Below are 21,247 nucleotides of genomic sequence, written 5' to 3'. Positions count from 1 at the left end.
GCCCTCGCCTATAGTGCTAGCTGCAGCCAGTTCAGGTCCTAGCTGTTCCACTTCTGATCCTACTCCTTGCTGATGTACCTGGAAGGCAGCAGAGGATGGCCCAGGTCCTTGTGCCCCTGAATCCACGTGAGGGACCTGGAGGAGGATCCTGGCTCCTGGCTTCAGATCGGCTCAGCTCCGGTCATTGCAGTCATTTGAGAAGTGAAACAGCAGATGGAAGACCTCTCTGTCTCTACTTCTATCTATTAACTACCTCTATCTGTAACTCTTTTAAGTAAATAAATTAATACAATCTTTAAAAAATACAAATAGAAAGAGTAATTACTGTAGAAATAAGTAATCAACATGAACATATTAAGAAACTGTAACTTCCATAAGAATAACACTACAATTTTAAGTGTATACAAGTCCCAACCATCTGTAGCTTCACTTTCTATAGTTTTTTCCTATGGTCAACCACTGTCTGAAAATGTCAGTATTTATCATGACTCTTTCAAGACACACAACTTCACATGTCTTTTATTAAACTACACTGTTATAATTGCCCTATTTTATTATTAGTTATTGTTGTTAATCTCTAATAATGCTTAATTTATATATTAGGCTTTATCATGGCTATCAATGAGAATACTTCAAAAGGTTCATGGAAAAATATAATTAAAATATGAGTTTATTTTGGTATAAGATTTTTTGAAATCCTTGCATAGTTTGTTTCATAATATGTACTTTCCACCAACTTTCTGAAGTAATCTTATATCCATAGAAAAAATAAGTATGTTCAGAGTTAAGTACTATCATCTATAGTTTCAGATATGTACTGAGGGTCTTGGAACATATCCACCACACTTAAGAGAGATCTATTATTTATGTATGTATATAATCTTACTTTATTTTCCCCACTACAGCCACTGTTGTCATCATTATCAGCATCTTCATCATCTTCCCCCTCTTCTTCCTCTTCCTCCTCCTCTTCATCTTCTTCAGGTAATCGAACAGTACTGTCATAACCATAAAGGCTGAGAAGTTCATGAATTGGCATGTCGCCTTCCTAAATAGACAAAATTAAAAGTTAATTTCTAAGTCAGTAATTTCCTATTTCCAAGTTATAGTTCACAAATATATAAAGTATTTATTCTATAAAGAACACTTTTAGAACTGTGCTCAGAATTCTCAAATCAGAAAATAAAACTGAAAATATTTCTGAAATCTAGGAACTTTCCAGTCTGAAGTATTACTAAAAACCTGACCAATTATAATTGCTGGTAACAAAATACTTAAGTGTAACAGAAAGTGTCCTTATGTCCTCAGTCCTTAAGATGCTGCCTGGGACACTTGTATCCTTTATTGGAGTGCCTGAGTTCAAGTCCCAGCTCTGCTTCCGGTTCCAGCTTCCCGCCAAAATGCTACCTGGGAGGCACCACAAGATGGCTCAAATAATTGGGTCCTTGCCACCCATGTGGTAGACTTGTATTGATTTCCCAGCTCCCAGCTTTGGACTGGCCCAGTTCCAGTTGATAGGGCATTCTAGCTGTGAATCAGTGGATCAAGGCTTTCTGTTTCTTTCTCTCTGCTTTTCAAATAAATACATTTTTTAAGTGTCACTGGTCTAAAACTGACTTCTTTTTACTATCAATTCAGTATATGTGTATGGACAGTTACATGTTGATTAATTATCAGGAATATCATACTTAATTTCAGGGAAAGAGAATAACTGTAAAACAGACTATAAACTAAGTTAACAACACATAAAGGGAGAAGAAATTCACAGTCCAGTCCAAATACATTAAAAGAAAAACAAAGATGATATACAGACATAACACTGGATTACGAAGACGGCCCAAATCCTTGGGTTCCTGCACCCACGTGGGAGACCTGGAGGAGGCTCCTGGCTCCTGATAAGCACAACTCTGGCTATTGCAGCCAACTGGAGAGTGAACCAGCAGATGGAAGATCTCTCTCTCTCTCTCTGATTCTCCTCTCTTTGTGTAACTCTGACTTGCAAATAAATAAGATTTAAACAATCTAATGTGTACTCCATGGTGTCTCAGCCAGGAATCTCCTTAAACCTCTCCAAAATATGTATCACCTGCAAATGAAGCAGTATCTACATGCTTTAAAATCAGTTTTCTGCAGAATGTACTCACTCTAATCATAATCAAGTCACGCAAAGTCTCAGGGAAAAACAGATTAGAATTCTGGCTATTTATTTATTTATTTATTTATTTTTTGACAGGCAGAGTGATAGTGAGAGAGAGACAGAGAGAAAGGTCTTTCTTTTTGCCGTTGGTTCACCCTCCAATGGCCGCTGTGGCCGGCACATCTCGCTGATTCGAAGCCAGGAGCCAGGTGCTTCCCCTGGTCTCCCATGCGAGTGCAGGGCCCAAGCACTTGGGCCATCCTCCACTGCCTTCCTGGGCCATAGCAGAGAGCTGGCCTGGAAGAGGGGCAACCGGGATAGAATCCAGCGCCCCAACCGGGACTAGAACCCGGTGTGCCGGTGCCGCAAGGTGGAGGATTAGCCTGTTAAGCCACGGCGCCAGCCTAGAATTCTGATTATACAAAAAAAAATTTGACCCAAATTATCGAATATATTCTATACACACACACCACTGCACACTACACATAAACACATGCTCTGAAGAAAAACAAAAGAAACGTCAGACAGTTCAGAATCTGAAAGAACCATAATTATGAATTAAGACATAATTTCTCCAGCATTCTGTGCCTTATCAGGGACAGAAATAAGTCTAGCCCATGTATTAAAACACACTGCTATGATGGAGATGGGCATGACAGTGCCCAAATATAACCTGATGACACTATCCCTTAGATCATACAATCTAATCTTCTTCATCCATAAATCATACACCAGAAACAATCTCCTGATTATAATTTGGATAGATTTTCTTATAGAGAGAAACTTTCATTCAACATTATAAATGGGTATTCTGGTTATAAATCAGTAAATCTGTTTCTGAACAAGAAATAGATTCTGAAAGCCTCAATTATTTGCACAGCAACAGCCTGAAAAGTGGCAGCATGACATACTTGACAGCTCTTATAATTTAATCTCAAAATACACCAATATGGGGCCCAGCATTGTGGTATAGCAGATTAAGAATCTGCTGTGGCACCAGTATCGCAAATGGGTACCTATCTGAGTCCTAGCTGCTCTACTTCTCAATCCAGCTCCCTGCTAATGTGCCTGGGAAAGCAGCAGAAGATGGACCAGGAGCTTAGGCCCCTGGAACCACCTGGGAGATCCCAGCGAAGCTCTTGGCTCCCGGCTCCAGCCTGGCCCAGCCCTGGCTGTTTCTGCCATTTGGGGAGTGAACCAGCGGATGGAAGACACCTCTCTTTCTCTCTCCCTCCCTCCCTCTCTCTCTGCAACTCCGACTTTCAAATAAATAAAATAAAACTTTAAAAAAAAATACCAACACTGATCAAGCTCTTCAAGGATCTAGTCGCAATAAATTAGAAGTCAGTATTTAACAAGATAGATATAGGTAGAACTAGAGTATGAAAAAGGTTTATTTACACTGACAGCAAATAGCCACATAAAGTATCTTTGATGATAGATGCTTTGATTTCACTTATTCTCTTAAAAGAACAAAAGCAAAGTTAGTGCATTCAGTCTTTTTAGATCTTTGGAAGTATCATATGGGAGTATCCAAACAGAGAAAAATATCACACATTGATAGAGACTTTCCACAATACCTACACCTAATTTCAGTTTGTAATTTTTCTTAAGCTCATCCTGCACCCAAAATCAGATGCAAGTTTAATAAGTTAAGTCACAAGTACGAATATGGGCCAAGCCAGAAAAAATAACTTTAGCATTAACAGCTTACTGCTAATGTTTATTGCCCTTAAGAATTTTTGAAGAGCTTCTTTCATATTTCATCCTCAAACTATTTTTTTTAAAGATTTTATTTATTTGATAGGTAGAGTTACAGACAGTGAGAGAAAGAGAGAAAGGTCTTCCTTCCATTCGTTCACTCTCCAAATGGCTGCAACGGCCGGAGCTGCGCCGATCTGAAGCCAGGAGCCAGGTGCTTCTTCCTGGTCTTCCATGTGGGTGCAGGGGCCCAAGGGGGCCATCCTCCACTGCCCTCCCGGGCCACAGCAGAGAGCTGGACTGGAAGAGGAACTAGAGCCCGGCACCCATATGGGATGCTGGCGCCGCAGGTGGAGGATTAACCTAGTGCGCCATGGTGCCTGCCCTGAAAACTATCTTAATATGTTCCTATAACCTATAATTTTTTCAGTTAAGTGATACTTTAAGATTACACTACTATTTAAATAGCAATGCTTGATACTGAACTCATCTTTTGCCTAGACCATGGCATGTAAATAAGAACATTATAAATGCCCTTGAGTCATCTTATTCAAGGGCATTAAAATCACTTTAGGGTTTTTTTTTTTTTTTTTTTTTTTTAAGAATTATTTTACTTATTTAAAAGGCAGAGTGACAGAGAAAGAGATCATCTAACCACTGGTTCATTCCCTACAAGGTTGTAATGGCCAGGGCTGGGCCAGGTCAAAGCCAAGAGTCCAGAACACCATCCAGGTTTTCCAAGTGAGTGGAAGAGGCCTATATACTTGGGTCATCTTTCTGTTGTTTCGCCAAGTGTATCAGCAGGGAGCTGGGTTGGAAGCAGAGCAGCTGAGATTTGAACCGCCACTCCGATATGAGACGGTGGCATCTTAAGTGGCAGTTTAGTCCACTGCTCCAAAACGATGGCCCCACCTTGGGGGCTTATTGAAACAAGGCATTGGGACTTACCTCTTAGTTTCCTACCTAACAGGGTCTAGATGTGGCCTAAAAGTCTGTATTTTTTTTAAGTCCAAAGTGCTGATTACTACTGGCAAGGAAGCAACCAGAGAACCACTAATCTCAAAGGCGTAGGATAAGATATCTACAAATCAGTGTTTCCAGTGGGAAATAATAAAGCTTCAACATTATTTTTAATAAGGCTTATCACTAACACGACAGCTAGCTCAGGCATCTGTCAGAAAGAGGAAAAGATAGACTAACTGCATGCAGAGGTTTTTTTTTTTTTTTTTAACCACTATCAAGATGCCTGACATTATGGTTAGATCAAGATTTTTCCCTCTTTGAAACACAGATGAGAAATCTGACTCACTTTAAAATTCATTTCTCTAAGAAAAATTCACCAACAATACGAATATTGACTAAGCAAAGAACAGAGTCAAAAATGGTCCAATCACAGTGCATCTGGAGAAGCTGAATTAAAATAAACAGTAACAGAATTGGCACAGATGAAAAAAAACCCCTTCAGGTCGGAGGAGATGATAAATGCACAAGAAACAAAAATGAATAATCACATCACTCAGCTTAAAACTCAGATACTGACTGTATTAACTAAAAAGGGAAATATAATTCCAGAAGACCATTATTGAGAGATTATAGATTACTGAAAGGTTGGTGTTTTTAAACCTAATTTTTCTAGTTACCTAGTTTCTATGGAGATATGCTATATTCTTTAGATAAATTTGAGAACAGGTGTGGAGCAGCTACTGACACTATGCAAGGGCTCAGGGAAAATTACACACACAAGAAATGTTCAACATGGACTTAAACAGAGGACAGCTTTATTTTTGTGCCAAGGAGGTAGAGCAAGGTGGGAATTTGCTGCTATCATTCACCTGTGTTATGATCAGAATCTAACCCAACTGAGTAGTTACAGAAAAGAAAAAATTGATGAGATTTCTTCTGCAGGATTTAACCAGGGTTAGGAGTGATAAAGGTCCTAACAAGGCTGAATCCCTGGTTCTATCTATGCATTCTTTAGAAATAGGAGCACATATTCAGGTAACTTCAAACAGTTTATTTTCAGTCACAGTTATCTTTGAGGTGGGTTCTATCATGTGTAAACAAATATACTTGCCTATCTAATCAAATTGATTAATATTAAAAGCAAGTAGTATATGGTGGTATTATGCTTTTAATTTTTCTTTCAAGTTTTTTAAAATTTATTTGTTTGAGAGGCAGAGTTACAGACATGGAGAGGGAAAACAGAGAAAAAGGTCTTTCATCTGCTGGTTCAGTCCCCAGGTGGCCCCAACAGCCAGAGCTGGGCCAATCTGAAGCCGGTGCTTCTTCCAAGCCTCCACACAGGTGCAGGGGCCCAAGCTCCTGGGCCATTTTCTACTGCTTTCCCAGGCGATAGCAGAGAGCTGCATTGGAAGAGGAGCAACAGGCAAAGGAACCAGCACCCATATGGAGGCCAGCACTGCAGGCAGAGGCTTAACCTAGTATATCACAGCACCAGCCCCTTAGGTATGAATTTTTAACTGCTATCACTCATTATGTAGTTAATAAGCAACAAGGAAAAAACAAGTATTACCACTGAGAATATAAGTCAAAACTTGACAGTAGTATGAAAAAGTATTTTATTTGATGTGTAAAGTTAGGATCTTAAAAGAAACATGAGGCTTCAACAAAAACCAGCAATTAATTTTGCTGAGAAATTTTGTTTCAAATTCAAGCAACATTTACTGTGTCCCTACTTTGTGCTAACTGAAATACTTAATTTAGCAAGCATAAAGAATTAAGTAGATCATTTATTGTAATTTGTCCCCAACCCTGTCCTACTATCTTTTATTCTGCACCATCTTTTCCCAGTAAATATCCCTTCCTGCTTTCCAAAAACCTGTTTTGATTATAAGCTGTCCTCCTGGACCATAGCACCTGAATCATTGCATTCCCTGGCCATAGTTTTGAAGTGGGCATATTACCTACACCTCAGTTTGTTTCTGGAATTGTATCAACAGGAGTTAAAGAAATAGACTTTTTCTTAAGCAGTAAATCTTAGTGATATGACAGCATCTTCAGAAAGTTGGTCTGAAAAAGGAAGTCCATCATGTAGGAAAGCAGAAATGGAGGAAATATATTTTGATGGCACTTGAGTCTCTGAGGCTTGGTTATATCCCCATACTTTACGAAATCCCATGAGCTTTACACTAATTTATTTATTTTGACGAGGCAGTTCAAGATGGATTTCTATCTCTGCACTTCCAAATTCTGATGCTTTAACAGTAACAAAATCCTATTAAAGCAAATGTTATTTCCTTCTGAAAAGACTAAGGTATGAATAAATCTTGGCCAACAGTACATGTTACAAGAGGGCCTGTTAGTCGCCTATTCCAGAGAATCTCTCATCAGTTTATATTAATCAAAGTCTCTATTCTACCAGGTACTAGGAGGGATTCCTTCAACTTAAATTTAAACATCACAATAAAGTAGCATAGTGTTTTATTCCATTCCTACAAGAATTAAGAGTATACAAATGGGAGAGCAGAGTAAAGTAAAACTATGGGTCAAGTTTGGATTTTTCTGTTTTGGGTTCCACATATCTTTGGGTTCCATGTATCTATGAATGATGTAAGCTCTCATGTGTCAGACATCGTGCTAAGTGCTTTAGATATATTATCCTTGTAATAACTAAAGCTTAACAATGTTAAGTAACTTATCCAAAGTCACAAGCTGATTAAGTACTATAGCCGGATCACAGACCTAGACCAACTTTTCTACACTGCCTTTACATTTAAGAGGAAATTTCAAAAAGTTCATCGAAAAGTGGAATTAAAAAGTCTATTTGGGGGTGGTCACTGGGCTTAGGGGTTAGGACACCCACATCCCAAATTTGTAGTACCAGGGTTTCATTCCCAACTTTTGCTTTTGTCTTCAGCTTCCTGCTGATGCACAGTAAAGGCAGTCGTAAATTTGTACAGTAATTGGGTTCATACCTACAGAGTTTATAGGAAATCTAACATGTTGACCCTGAAGTAGCTTATCTTCAGGTTATAAATGAAAGCAGTAGCAGTTATATGCTATTTAAACTTAAGCCTTAATTATTTCTAGGAGAAGTTAGAGAAGAATCTAAGTGGTGAAGGGGTGATTAGGGATCAGCTCTTTTGTCTTTTTCTTCCTTTGTATATCCTCAATAAATAGTTCTATTTTAATTACTACATTCTAAGAAAGGATCATTTGAAACAAATTTAGGAACTATGAGGATCTGGTGAAAAAGGTGGAAGGAGAAATAGCAAAAGGAAATGATATGCTTCAAATTAATGTTTTATGTTAGGTATAAAGGTCATTTTCTGAAATAGAAGAAAACAACCGTCATCCTACCCCACAACTTAGTACAAACTGAACTTGATTACTTTCTCTTACTGACAGTACTTGAGTTAAAACAGAATGTGGTAAGATGGAAAATATAAGATTTCCTCCTTTACATTTTATCCCACCAATGAGTTATTCAGCAGAAAAATATATCTGAAGTGATGAAGTTCCCATGAATTTAGGCAAATAATTGAAAATAAGTGCCTTTCTACTTCACAAATCTGTGAAGTGACTACAGTAAATCTATATTTCCCCTTGATGTTCACCTAAATTGAGTCATTCAAGCAAATCTGAACAATTTTCAAAACCTCTTACTTATAAAGAGTAATTCTGACTCAAAGGCTTTTGTGATAACCAATGTACACTATTGCCACAAACACCAAGCCTATTCTCTGGCTCAGAATAATAAAATATTAAGTATCTTAGGCACTGTACATTAGACTCTAATCATTAAATGATCCAAAATGAGACCATCTGACAAAATATTCAAGCTCTTTAAATCTATCCATTTTTAAAAGTTTCTAATGAAGATTCTGAAACCTACATTATTTTCTTGCTATAAAAAAAGCACTCATTGTTTTGTATTACATATGCAAATCCTTAAAAGGCGGCACTATATCATTTTTCATGTTCCATTTTATCAGAGTCCAGTGTATCAGATCATATGTGCAATAAATTTTATCAGAGTACATACGACATTGATTTACCATTCACTCATTCAATGCTTAAATTAAGTGACTAGTGAATAAAACAATCATGGTCCCCTGCCCATGAAATTAATAGATGATACAGTTGATGAATTAGACACATAATTACAAACTGTGTTAGGTATAAAGGAAGCACTGAAAAGGATAAAGTAGTTAAAAGCCACATACACACATAACAAATGCTAATTATACCCAGGAAAGGCAATTCTGAGGAGGCAACAGCAAACCCAGAGGACAAGAAGCTAGTCCTGGGAAGCATGTACCAGAGAGTGAGAATTAGCTGAGAAGCCTTGAAATAGGAAGTAGGTTACCTAAGAATGAAAGCAGCTTAGAATAAATGGGGCAGTACAATACATGGATAAGAAGTTGTATCATGTAGCTAGCTGGCTTTGCTGGACACGTTAAGTCCAGATTTTCTTTGGCGGTAATGGAAAGCCAAAAAGGTTGATATAAATTGATTTATATTTTGAAAAGATCATCATGGTTATTGGATGGAAATATATTGGGAGAATGATGGTGAAAGAGAAAACTGAAAAACAGTTAGGAAACTACTGCAGTCATCTATGCTAGAAATGAAGGCAAACTGAGAAAACGAGGAGCAAAAGAGTAAAGTAAGATATTTGTGTGGACAGAAATGACAAGCTTATTTAGGAAGTGGATATTAGTAATGAAGGAAAATGCCTGGTTCCTAAGTTAGTTTCAATGGGGTAAAACAGTCATGCTATTTTTAAGTGACAGAGAAAGCAGGGAAGGAACAAGTAGAGGGAGAACAACAATCAGCAGTTCTGTTTGGGACATTTAAAATTAAGAGTTATCTGTTGAAATATCCAAACAGATTTGTCAAGTCAGACAACCCAAACAGAAGACAGTGAATAGCATAGTGCTAGAAATATAAACTAAGAAAAACTGAGCATACAGAAATCATGGAAATAAATTAGATCTCATAGCTTAGTAATTTTATAATGGGTATTTCTCCAGGCATAGGAATTTGCTTTTTAAAATTTTATGTGTGAGTCTAATGTAGCTGACCGTCATACTATTTTTTGAAAAATATTGGTCTACACAGAGACAGGAGAGAAGGTAGTCCAGAATTGACAATCAGAAAATGCCAATGTTTAAACTTAGGAAAGGGGAAAAGAATATGCAAAGAATACTCAACAGAAGAGAGACTGGAGAAACTGGACAGTGCAATACTCCAGAATCAAGTAAGACAGTATGGTAAACTATACTGACTTCTACTGAAAAAAAATTAAATCCAACAAGGAAAGTCATTGGTCACCTGGATAGGAAGGGGTGGAAATAATGTACAGCACTTTAAGTAGTGAATGGGAAATGATGCTCTAAAGGGGAGTAAGCGAAAGGTACTATAATTGGGAAAGGATAAAAAGTGCATGAAGACAAAATTTAGGATCCTTTTATAGTCTGTTGTTAACCCAGATTTGTGATGTTCCACTGAATAGCTTTTTTTAAAATATGCTTTCATTACAAATTTTAAATATACCACTTATAACAGTATTGAATTTTTCAGTATAGGCTATATATAACATAACTCTTCCCCCAAAAGAGACAGCAAACCAATATTTCAAGTTGCCTCTCTCCAAAAAGTTTTAACTACTGTACCCCCTCAATCTATTTAATATTATTTACCCTTGCAAGATCCTCTATTTCAGAACTGAAGTTTGTTTCTCCTTCCATCATTTCTTCCTCTTCTAATGTTCGTTCATCATCAAAATCATGTACCAGCATGTCAGCTGATGGATCAAATTCATGGTCATCTGATGTTGCTGAACCTCCTGGTAAAGAATATTTTAAAAAAGTTTGGTAAACCAAATCAAATGTGTCTTATCAATATTAGTGTATATGCTTTACTAATGTGAAGTTAGATATAAGTTGCAAGTACAAGAAAAAATATGTAAATATTTATCAATCTTAAAAATTCTTGCCCTTATTCATCATCACCAAAAAAAATATTTCTTAGGGATTATTTCTGTGTCTCTCATCCCTAGATATTGTTAAAATGCAAAAGAGGTGTAGGAATGTTGATAGCTTTTAAAAAAGTGTGCTGCAATCCTTGAAATATGAAAGATAAGCTATGAGTAATAAATCATATCAAGTAGGAATGGCTTTTTTGCATACAAAAAAAAATCACAATTTCTAACCATTTGATGCACTCAGAGTATGAATTCCTGTGACCACTGAGGAACTTAAGAGCCATGTGAAAGTTACAGTCATCTGAACACTGTCATGAGTCACTTAATGACACTTTTCTTCAATGATGGACTATATATACTACAGTGACTATATCATAAAGGTATACCATCGCGGTTTGTGTAAGTATTCTCTATGTTTATACAACAAAATGACCTAGTGATTCATTCTTTTCTCAGACCACATTCCTGTCATCAACTGCCACATGACTGTACTGAGGATCTTCAAAAAGTTAATGGAAAATAGGTATAAGGAAAAAGTGAAGCATGGATTTCAAATATTTATGCAGTAAAACAAACATCTTTTATTTTCATCTTTCAATGAACTTTTTGGAGAACCCTTGCATATAGTCTAGAAAAATGGGAGATGCATTCAAATTGCATTCCTCTACCATTACTTCCTTTACGGTACCTTCCAATATTTGAGCAGCTGTTTTTAGTTGACTTTGATATTAATTAACTCAGGATAAAAGCAAAATTTAGTAACATTGCATGCAGAATTCTTATTGGCAGCATTAAAAGTAAACTAATAGGTAATTGATGTGTAAGCTAATCTAACCTACTTTCAGCCTGGTGGTTGGGGAATATGGCTTTGTAACAGTAAATTGCCAAGGCTGGGCATATACATCCTGTAAAATTTCCTCACATTTGACCATCACTAAATCTAGATGGAAGTTTCCAAAACATGGTTTACTAGTAAACAAGTGAGTTGCTTACCATCATCCTACCTCAAAGAGTATTTCAGCAGTCTATTTTTTATTCATTTTTTAATCATTTATTTGAAAGAGATACACAGAGAGAGGAGAGGCAGAAAGAGGTCTTCCATCTGCTGCTTCACTCCCCAGTTGGCCACAATGGCTGGAGCTATGCTGATCTGAAGCCAGGAGCCAGGAGCTTCTTCCAGGTCTCCCATGTGGGTGCAGGGGCCCAAGGACTTGGGCTATCTTCTACTGCTCTCCCAAAACATAGTAGAGAGCTAGATCTGAAGTAGAGCAGCCAGGACTAGAACCAGCACCCATATGGGATACCAGCACTGCAGGCAGCAGCTTTACCTGCTATGCCACAGCACTGGCCCCTCAGCACGCTATGTTGACTAAGATGATGATTCCAAGCCAGTACAAATGGCAAAGCACTTAATAGTCATTGTATTCTTTGAGGCATACACATTTACACATAAAAAATATATTAAGTTGTATTTTAAATATAATTACATAAGTGCCAGACAAATCAGATGTAATCTTACATTAAATTACAGTAAAAATGAGTTACTAATAGTTATCAGAGTTTAAGAATTATTTGCAAAATAAAAACATTTAGAAAAGTACAGGCATATTACCTTAACTTTTCCTGGAAATAATAATAAAAAAAAAAAGGTAAAATTTAGTAGAGCACTGTTACATTAATTGAGGGACTGGACAGGGTATTGTGTAGGAGCACCAACTTGACAACCAGTAAGTGAGCTGTCATTTGTCTCAACTGGTAACTATTTCTTTCTAGGTTTTCAATGGAAAATTCTCATAAAATTTCTGGGACTTTTAGTAGTCTGTAATTGTGTATTCCTCCAGAGTGTTATCTATACTTTTCTTCTCCCTGTTAGCAGAAAATCATTTAAAAAAAAAAAGGGTGGAGGGACATGGTGGGTAGTGCTGTGATGCAGCAGGTTAAAGCCCTGGCCTGCAGTGCCAGCATCCCATTTGGTCACTGGTTCAATCCCAGCTGCTCCACTTCTATCCAGTTCCCTAATAATGCACCTGGAAAAGCAGTAGAAGATAGCTCAGGTGCTTGGACCCCTACACCTACATGGGAGACCCGGAAGAAGCCCCTACTAGATCCTGGCTTCAGATCAGCTCAGCTCCTGCTGTGTGGCCATCTGGGGAGTGAACCAGTATATGGAAGACCTCTCTCTCTGTCTCCACCTCTCTCTATAACTCAGTCTTTCAAATAAATAGATAGATCAATCTTTATATACTACTATCTTAATCATAATTTTTGTTGGATGCGGGTATTGTCAAAAACAAGTATGCTCAATTCCTAATTTATTTTTCTAATCATTTATCAGCCACTTAAAAGAAAAACAAATCAGGCTTTTATTAGTACACAGTATTAAATCATGTTACATGTGTAATCCCAAGTTTCCCATATTTTGTTATTATGTGCAAAGCCAATTATATTTGAATACTGCCATTCTACTTCTCACTACATTAAATAACAAAGCATAAATACATTTTTTCTTCCTTCTTCCATACACATCTCATTTGTTTCTATAAACATTCAAAATTTTTCCTTGCCTTAATTTAATCTCTGTTTTATCTGACTTTATCTTTTTTTTTTTTTTAGGACCAACTAACCATTTTATTCCTTTATAATTGCTAGGCCCATCGTTAGGTGTCTCCTAGGTGGAAAAAAAATCTATTTAGTAAATTATTAGGGACAGGGAGCCTCATATTTTGTGTAAATAAGTATCTTGCTTCACATTTAGAACATGTATCACTGCTTTGACTTCAATTCCCGCCCTACTACAGAATTACTAAAAGATATACCATTTCAAAAATTCAAAGATAATTTCATTTTACAATGTATCACATGTACTAATTTAACTGCATCTGATTATCTTTCCCTCCCTTAATCTCCACCTCTAATGGCTACTAGTCTTGCAATGGCTACTAGACCTTGTATTATGTCACCACTATGCCTTACCCAGGTGGAGCCTAAGACAAATCACTTATCATGGTTATGTGACTACCATTAGTAGCACTGGTTCCAAAGTACAGATGCTACAAAGGGCACAGCCTTTTACCAGTGGACCAAAGGCTTTTTTACACAAAGCCTCAACTTTTAATTTTCTTCACCAACTTATTTATTTAAATGCCTATAACCAGCATTACTTGTAAGAACAGTAAGAACTCCCTTGGGCAAAAGCTCCATATTATAAATCCTGTCTAACGCTGAGACCTTCCTCAGTCTGAAAACAAAGCATAAACATTCATTCTGTATGTATAAATATTCAACACATAGCAAGTGACATTAAAGATGTTTGAATATTTCAAACTCCACTATTTTTTCCAGTTCTCCTAGGCTGATTCAAATGCAATGGAAACTGAGAATGTTTTTTACTAGTATCATTTTCATTATTTGTATATACTTATGCATTAGCTGATGAATGCCTCATAACTCAGCCTATTCACAATATCACAAAAATAAGAAAAACGACTAGAACCGATTTTTTCAATGAAAATGGTTCTGCTTAAAACAAAAAAAATATTGAAGCAATTCCATCCTAAAAGGATATAGTCCTAAAAAGGTTACAGTGACCAGATTACTTCCAAGATCTATCACTCAGGACATACTTATAAGCCAGGAAGAAGAAAAAAAAATGCTGAGTTTGAGAAACGTCACAAAGCCTAATGTACTTTAATTTCAAGCACATTGAAGAGATTTTTCAGCTGAAATAAAGACAAAATGAACTATCAATTTAGTACACTGATCTTTTAAAAGGGATCTGGAGGTAATCTACTCTAAAACCCTCACAGAGCACAATGATTTGTGGCTATGAAAAGGACCCAGAACAAGGAAGGAAGGGAGGAAGAGAGGGAGGGAGAGATGGAGGAAGGAAAAGAGGGAGGGAGGGAGGGAGGGAGAGAGGAAGGAAGAAAGGAAGAAAGGAAGGAAAGAAAGGAAGGAAGGAAGGAAGGAAGGAAGGAAGAGAGGAAGAGAAAGGAAGAGAGGAAGAGAAAGGAAGGAAGGAAGGAAGGAAAAAGGAAAGGAAAGGAAGAAAGAAAAAGAAAGGAAGGAAGGAAGGAAGGAAAGAAAGAAAAAGGAAAAAAGAAGGAAAGGAAGAAAGAAAAAGACTTATATCCTGTTAAGCTGTTAAGCATTTTTAAAAGTTTTCTTCCTAAAACTTATAAACAAAGAAAGGTAATGCTTCAATAATCTGAAAAATTCAGTGACATGGAAAACACTGTACCTGCATATCCTATATATATATATGACTTATTTTCAAATAAAACATTACTATGCTTCAGAGGACTCCCTTTTTCAACCTGCCATACTGGGCTGTTCTTTAACCTGTATACCTCATGCAGAGGACAACTCTCACTTCTCTTGGTAAAGTCCTTAGAAACCAAGGCAAGAGACTAATTCCTAACTCTTTTCTCACTGCTATTTAAATTCAACCAATTACTGCCATGTAAAAATACAATATTCAGTGATGCCTGTGATGCAATTGATATGAAAATCCTCAACCTTGATTTATATGAAATATTTTAATTTTTAAATAATATTGCAAATAAAACTATTTGTGGCCCACAATGGTCCAAAGCTCCCAAGTTTGCAGTATCTAAGTTAGGGGAAAATAATCTGTAGATTACGTGAGGAAGAATAAAAAAAAATCATAGAAACATGATCAAAGGTTAAACTTGATCATATTCATATTTGAGAATAATGTCAGTGATTTAGATCATTATTGACTTGTTGAATTTTTTTATTTTCCTCTCCCTCAGTAAATACACTGATTTTTTTTTCTCAAAAATAAAAACTCCATTTCCTACACAAGTAGGTATTACTAAGCTGATCTCTTAAAAAAATTCATATATACTTCAAACCAAGTAACAATTTAAAACTGTAAGAAATACATATGGCAATTCATAGAAAGAAAAAGAAAAAAGAGAACCCAAAAATAGTCATGATGATGAACTCACAGCAGCCTCACCTGTACTTTCATGGGCTGTCAAATATTTCATCCATTTCTTTTTCCCCAGAGAAAAGAAGCATTTGGAAGAAAAGCAAGTCAGATGATAGTCTAGTGCCTCTAGCCTTTATGCAACTAATAGGACAAATGTTAGCCAAATATATATATTTATATATGTATAAATATAAAAATCCAGGAAAATACTTACCTGGACTTGAAGACTCAACAGATGGCTAATGAGGAAAGAAAAGAAGAAAAATTAGCATTTTTGTATTGTGTATCTTCACAAACAGTAAAGGAATCATCCAATGCTAACATGAGACTAAAAACTATATAGGAAGTTTTAATATCTAAATTAGGTAAGACATATTAAAACTTCTTGCATAAATCCTTCATTACATATAAACAGAACTCAAAACATTTCTAAATTTAGAAACTAAGACAATATGAAATTGATTCAGATTTTTAAAGGCAAATACAAGAATGTGGTTTAAGAGGTAGGATTTTTAGATCTTTAGGATTTTTTGAAATAGACTTTCTCATATCAATTTAGAAAAAACTGCATACACTTTGCAATCAAACTGGTCTCTGGCTTACAAAAATGTGTGTCAAAGGGAGATAAGAACAATTTAAGAAATTATTTTAACTAAATATTAGATTGTAAGAAAGTGGCTGAAAAAATTAAAATGTTATTTAAGCACTGAACACTATATTAAAGTTAACCTTAGGAATAAAAAACATACTTTTAAACTACTGTTAGCAATCATTCAAGCCAATGCCTAGAGAAGTTAGATTATCTAAAGGAAGCTTGCACAGAATCCAATTTCAATGTTCCTTCTACTACTTTGTCACTTTACTTGTCATAAAAGTTAACTAAAAGCTACTGGAAAATTGAAAGAGTAAACTGGTAGCAACTTATTTTAGTGGGTGCCACTTCACAGCGTGTGGCTGTGTTTTATCTTAATCTAGTTAATCCAGAATTACAAACAAATCAACTACAAACACAAACACCTTAAGGACAAATTCAATAACTCAAAAGATGTTATTCTTAGAAGTAAAATTTTGCCAATTCATTCAGAGCCATATATTTCATGCTTATTAGAAGACAGAGATGATGGAAGGCCAAAAGCACTACCAAAGGGAGAAAGGGATATTACAGTATTTTCTTTCTTTCTGCTACACAATGGGGTACAGAAGCAAGGAAAACAAAACAGAAATGAGGAAAATGCCCAATTCTTTAAAATTTAAAAATCAGGTCAAATTCCAATGTACTAAGGTTCCATTTTCAAAACTGTTTGTGATGCTATTACATAATAAAATACATAATGGTATGTAGTAAGAATGGCATGATGATTTACATCAAGTTCTTGAGGCACACTTTCTCAAAGGTCCTATTTTTTGCTTTAAATTCTTAGAAGAGAATGGTTCTTTCTTGCAGCATTATCATTCTAATGAAAAGAGAGTATCCAGTATTAAATATTTCCAATGTTACACCACTATCATTATTTACAAATTATTCTGCCAGAGCACAGTCAATATAGTCCTATTTTTTAATTAAATTATTTTAATGGAAAGCTGAAGAATAGGGTGATGCAAAGAATAACATAATCATTAGGGTTTCCAACTTGCTTAACATCTTTTGGGCAGAGCTACACATTTCCGGCTCAAAACTGATTTCAGCACCAAACAAACTGTTACACAGGAAACCAATATTTAAAAATATTAACTCATTTATATTTCAGACAGTTACAGTGTACTTCCTAAGTGTAAGCAAAATCTTTGTGCAAGGCCACAGCAATGCCGATGACCACCTTCACCTGCTCCCAAGTTCACCATCCACGGAAAGCAGCTTTACAACGCTTTTCTTGTTTTCTTTCCTTTCTTTTTTATTAAAGATTTTATTTATGTGAAAGGCAGAGTTACAGAGGGAAGGAGAGACAGACAGAAATCCTCTATCTGCTGATTCACTCCGCAAATGGCCTACAGCCAGGGCAGGGACAGGCTGAAGCCAACAGCTTCATTCATCAGGGTCTCCCACTTGGGTGCAAGGCCCAAGCACTTTGGACTATCTTCTGTTGCATTCCCAGGCCCATCAACAGGCAGCTGGATTGGAAATACAACAGCGGGGACTCAAACCAGCACCCATATGGGATGCCCGCGTCCCAGGTGGTAGCCTAACCTGCTATGCCACAATGCCAGCCCATCTTTCCCATTTTAGTTAACTTTTGGAACAGTCCTGCATGGCATAAAAAAACACTGGTATTTCTTAGAATTTAGGAGCTTAAAAGTTTGAGAATTTAGCTTTTTTAGAACTCCATAGTTATTCTATTTAACATTCTTCTGATAAAAGACTTTGATTAAAAATGGCTATTCAAAAAAAGGTATGTTTTTACAGATGTTAGGTATTAGAAACAACAGGGATATTGAATTGCAAAGGGCATCCCTACACTTCAGTTTGCAGAAGGCCTCACAGTACCAAATGTCAATAAAACTCACACTGATTTTTTTTTATTAGTAAATAGTTACCAAAGTTCTGAAAAAAGCTTCAACTAATTTCCATTCATAAGATATCAGAATATTTTTAAGATTGGTAGCATTTCCAAGTATAACCAGCATAGGGAACAGCCTGTGTTCAAAGATAACCTTAATGTGGACTAGCATTTAGCTTAGTGTTTAAGATACCCACATCCCACATCAGAGTACCTGAATTCGATACTCAGTTCTGGCTCCTGATTCCTTTCCTGCTAAGGCAAACCCTGAGAGGCTGCAGTGGGAGACCTGGGTTGAGTTCCTGGCTGGTCACCATCTCAGGAATTTGGAGGCTGAACCAGCAGTAGGGAATTCTCATTTTGTCTCTCAAATCAATTTAGAAACTTTCTTTAAGGATACAGGAATCTTTCAAACTATGACTTGACTGAAGGTATGTGTAGACACAGAAGAGAGGAAAAGGGGATGTATGGTCCATGGATACACTTAGTATCTACATACATTTCAATATTTCATGTACAAAATAAATTCTGCTGTATCAGTAGGGGAGTAAGAGTGAGCTAAGTTTCTTGAGGAGTGAACTATATTCAATTAAACCAAAGATAAGCTTCTGGAAAACTGGCAAATGAAAATAACTCAAATTCTAAATATTAAATTGTGCAACTGGACAACAATGTATTTCAAGACAAAAGTTGAATATAGTTACAACAGAAGGCTTCAGTGTGCAAAGAGGGCAATTTTTATTAGGTATAAAATAACAGCAGCACTAGTTTATGCTTATACAGTGCTACACATTTTCAAATGCATATAGTCACTGGAGCACAATCATAAAACAGGCAATAATACCTACCCACCTACCTCATTTTATAGATTAGTAAACCCAGGGAGATAAAGTGACTAGACCAAGGTTCGGTGAAGCAGACCTGAAACCCACAACTTCTAACTCCTCAGTGTTCCTCCCATTATCTACTAGAAAAACAATATAAATATTTTTCTCTCTGTGCCTCTCTTCTCTTTCTCACTTTCTCTTTCTTTTTAAAATGGTTTTCATCAGTTCAAAGCATGTTTAAATGTGAATGCAATTTACCTGCACAGCGACACTGTTAGCTATGTCTCTTTAGAAGCTGGTATCTAACAATACCTTCCAGGAAGACATGCAAGATCTACTATTAATTACTAAAGTCAATCAGAAAGGTAAAGAAAGAACTAAGAACAAAATAAACAAATACTTACAGTAATAGCTTTTGTTTCTCCCCTAAAAAGAAAGACTTAAACTGTAGAGTTTAAGCAGAAAAGAAGATTAAAATTTGGGATCAAAATGTATTCAAGAGGCCAGTGTTGCGCGGCACAGTGGGTTAAACTGCTTCTTGCCACACCAGGATCCTATAGAGCACTGGCTATTCAGCTTCAGATCTAGTTTCCTGCTAATGCATCTAGGAAGGGAGAAGATGGGCCAAGTACTTGGGTTGCTGACACCCTTGTGGAAGACCTAGATGGAGTTCCTGGCTCCTGACTTCATCCTGGCCCAGACCTGGTTGTTGCAGCCATTTGGGAAGTAAACCAGCAAATGGAAGATCTCTATGTCTGTCCCTCTCTCTGTTGCTCTGCCTTTCAAATAACAGCAAAAAATAAATCTGCAGTCATATGCTGTTAGAAAAAACCTGAGTTGTTTCAACCACTTGGAAATAATTTTGATAACATGAACTTATCCATGAATTTACCTAAAAAAGTATATCAACATGCTTATAACATTCATTACAACAATGCTGCTCATAGCAAAAAGGTAAGAAATGTAAAGTCTATCACTTAACAATTTAAATTACACTTATTTCAAATAATGGAAGATTATGAAACCATTAAAAAGAATGAGAAAGATTTCTTAGTGTTTTAAGAAAAAATATGAAAAAAATTAGGAATAAAGAAAACAGTACAGAATCAGGGAGTAAATTGGGATAGTATATGTATTAAAAATGTCCCCCAAATGAACACACACAATACACTAGTAGGTACCTCTAGGGCAGCATGTCAGGGAGAGGCAGCTCCCCCTCACCTCCCATGTTAGACTTTTCTGTACTACTGGGCTTTTCTAACCATGTTCATACATTACTCAGTCTTAAAAAAAAAAAAAAAAAAGGCAGTGGGGATTATCTTGGGGAATTCTGAACCAGTTTTATTTTCTTTTAAGAAAACAGTAATTGCTATTTTTTAAGTATAATTTTGGAAAATTAATTTTCTTTGGCACACTTTAATCTCAGATGGAAAACACTACACATACACATACGCAGACAATCAAAAGATAAATTCCAGTCACTTTTACAGCAAGTTACCTTCACCCACATATTTCACATATTTGTATCATTTAGTTGATAAAGTTCCTGACAGTTGTAACAAAAATTCAATGCCTGATACTTTCAAATGTATCTTTCACAATTTTCTACAACATGGAAGGAAATTTCTCATACCAAAAACAAAACAAAACAAAACAAAACAAAAAAAAAAAACACCTATAATTTGGGACAGAGTGAAAGATTAACTAGCGTTTTACCTCTTAAAAAAATTAAGGTAGTAAAACCACAAAGTAATCAGGAGACCCTTTTATTCCAAGAAATCCAAAGCTCACTTTCAGTGAGTTAACTGTCAAAATGATTTCTTCCCCTCAAACCACTTCAACTATCACATCTTTAAGCGCTGCTATCACCCTCTCTAAGTCCGATTCTCATAGTTCTGAAAATGGGGATATAGAAGTCAGGAAGGAGCTATCTTACTCCAAATTGAAAGGTGAAATGTACTGTGCCAAGGGGCTTATTTTCCCTTCCCCCACAGCCCCCATTCAAGACTGTCACTTGGATGTTACACTCAAAAAAGCTTAAGTATAAAAAAGTTAAGCATGCATTGGAGGGGCCAGTGTTGTGGCTTAGGGGGCGATGGTGGCATCCCATATAGTAGCCACTTCGAGATCTGCTGCTTCACTTTCAATCCAGCTCCCTGCTAATGCAGCTGGGAGAGCAGA

At 36.4% G+C, this 21,247-nt stretch overlaps 1 protein-coding gene across 10 annotated transcripts in view; it reads right to left on the bottom strand.

Moving 5' to 3' along the window:
* Positions 1 to 21,247, bottom strand: part of MIER1 (MIER1 transcriptional regulator) — a 68,660-nt gene that overhangs the window by 37,246 nt on the left and 10,167 nt on the right. For 8 of the 10 annotated variants that reach the window (XM_062191497.1, XM_062191498.1, XM_062191502.1 and 5 more), the window contains 3 exons: positions 15,959 to 15,983; positions 10,504 to 10,649; positions 887 to 1,048 (listed from right to left, as the gene is read on the bottom strand). In XM_062191497.1, coding sequence (XP_062047481.1) covers positions 887 to 1,048; positions 10,504 to 10,649; positions 15,959 to 15,983 — 333 coding nt within the window. Of the gene's footprint in view, positions 1 to 886; positions 1,049 to 10,503; positions 10,650 to 13,411; positions 13,435 to 15,771; positions 15,809 to 15,958; positions 15,984 to 21,247 lie in introns of those variants that run through there. The other 2 variants (XM_062191507.1, XM_062191505.1) reach the window with 2 other exon arrangements.

Source organism: Lepus europaeus, chromosome 5 (genome assembly GCF_033115175.1).
Source record: "Lepus europaeus isolate LE1 chromosome 5, mLepTim1.pri, whole genome shotgun sequence".
Classification (NCBI taxonomy): Eukaryota; Metazoa; Chordata; class Mammalia; order Lagomorpha; family Leporidae; genus Lepus; species Lepus europaeus.
The sequence above is the reverse complement of the archived record's forward strand: the minus strand, read 5'-3'. Positions and strand labels throughout refer to the sequence as shown.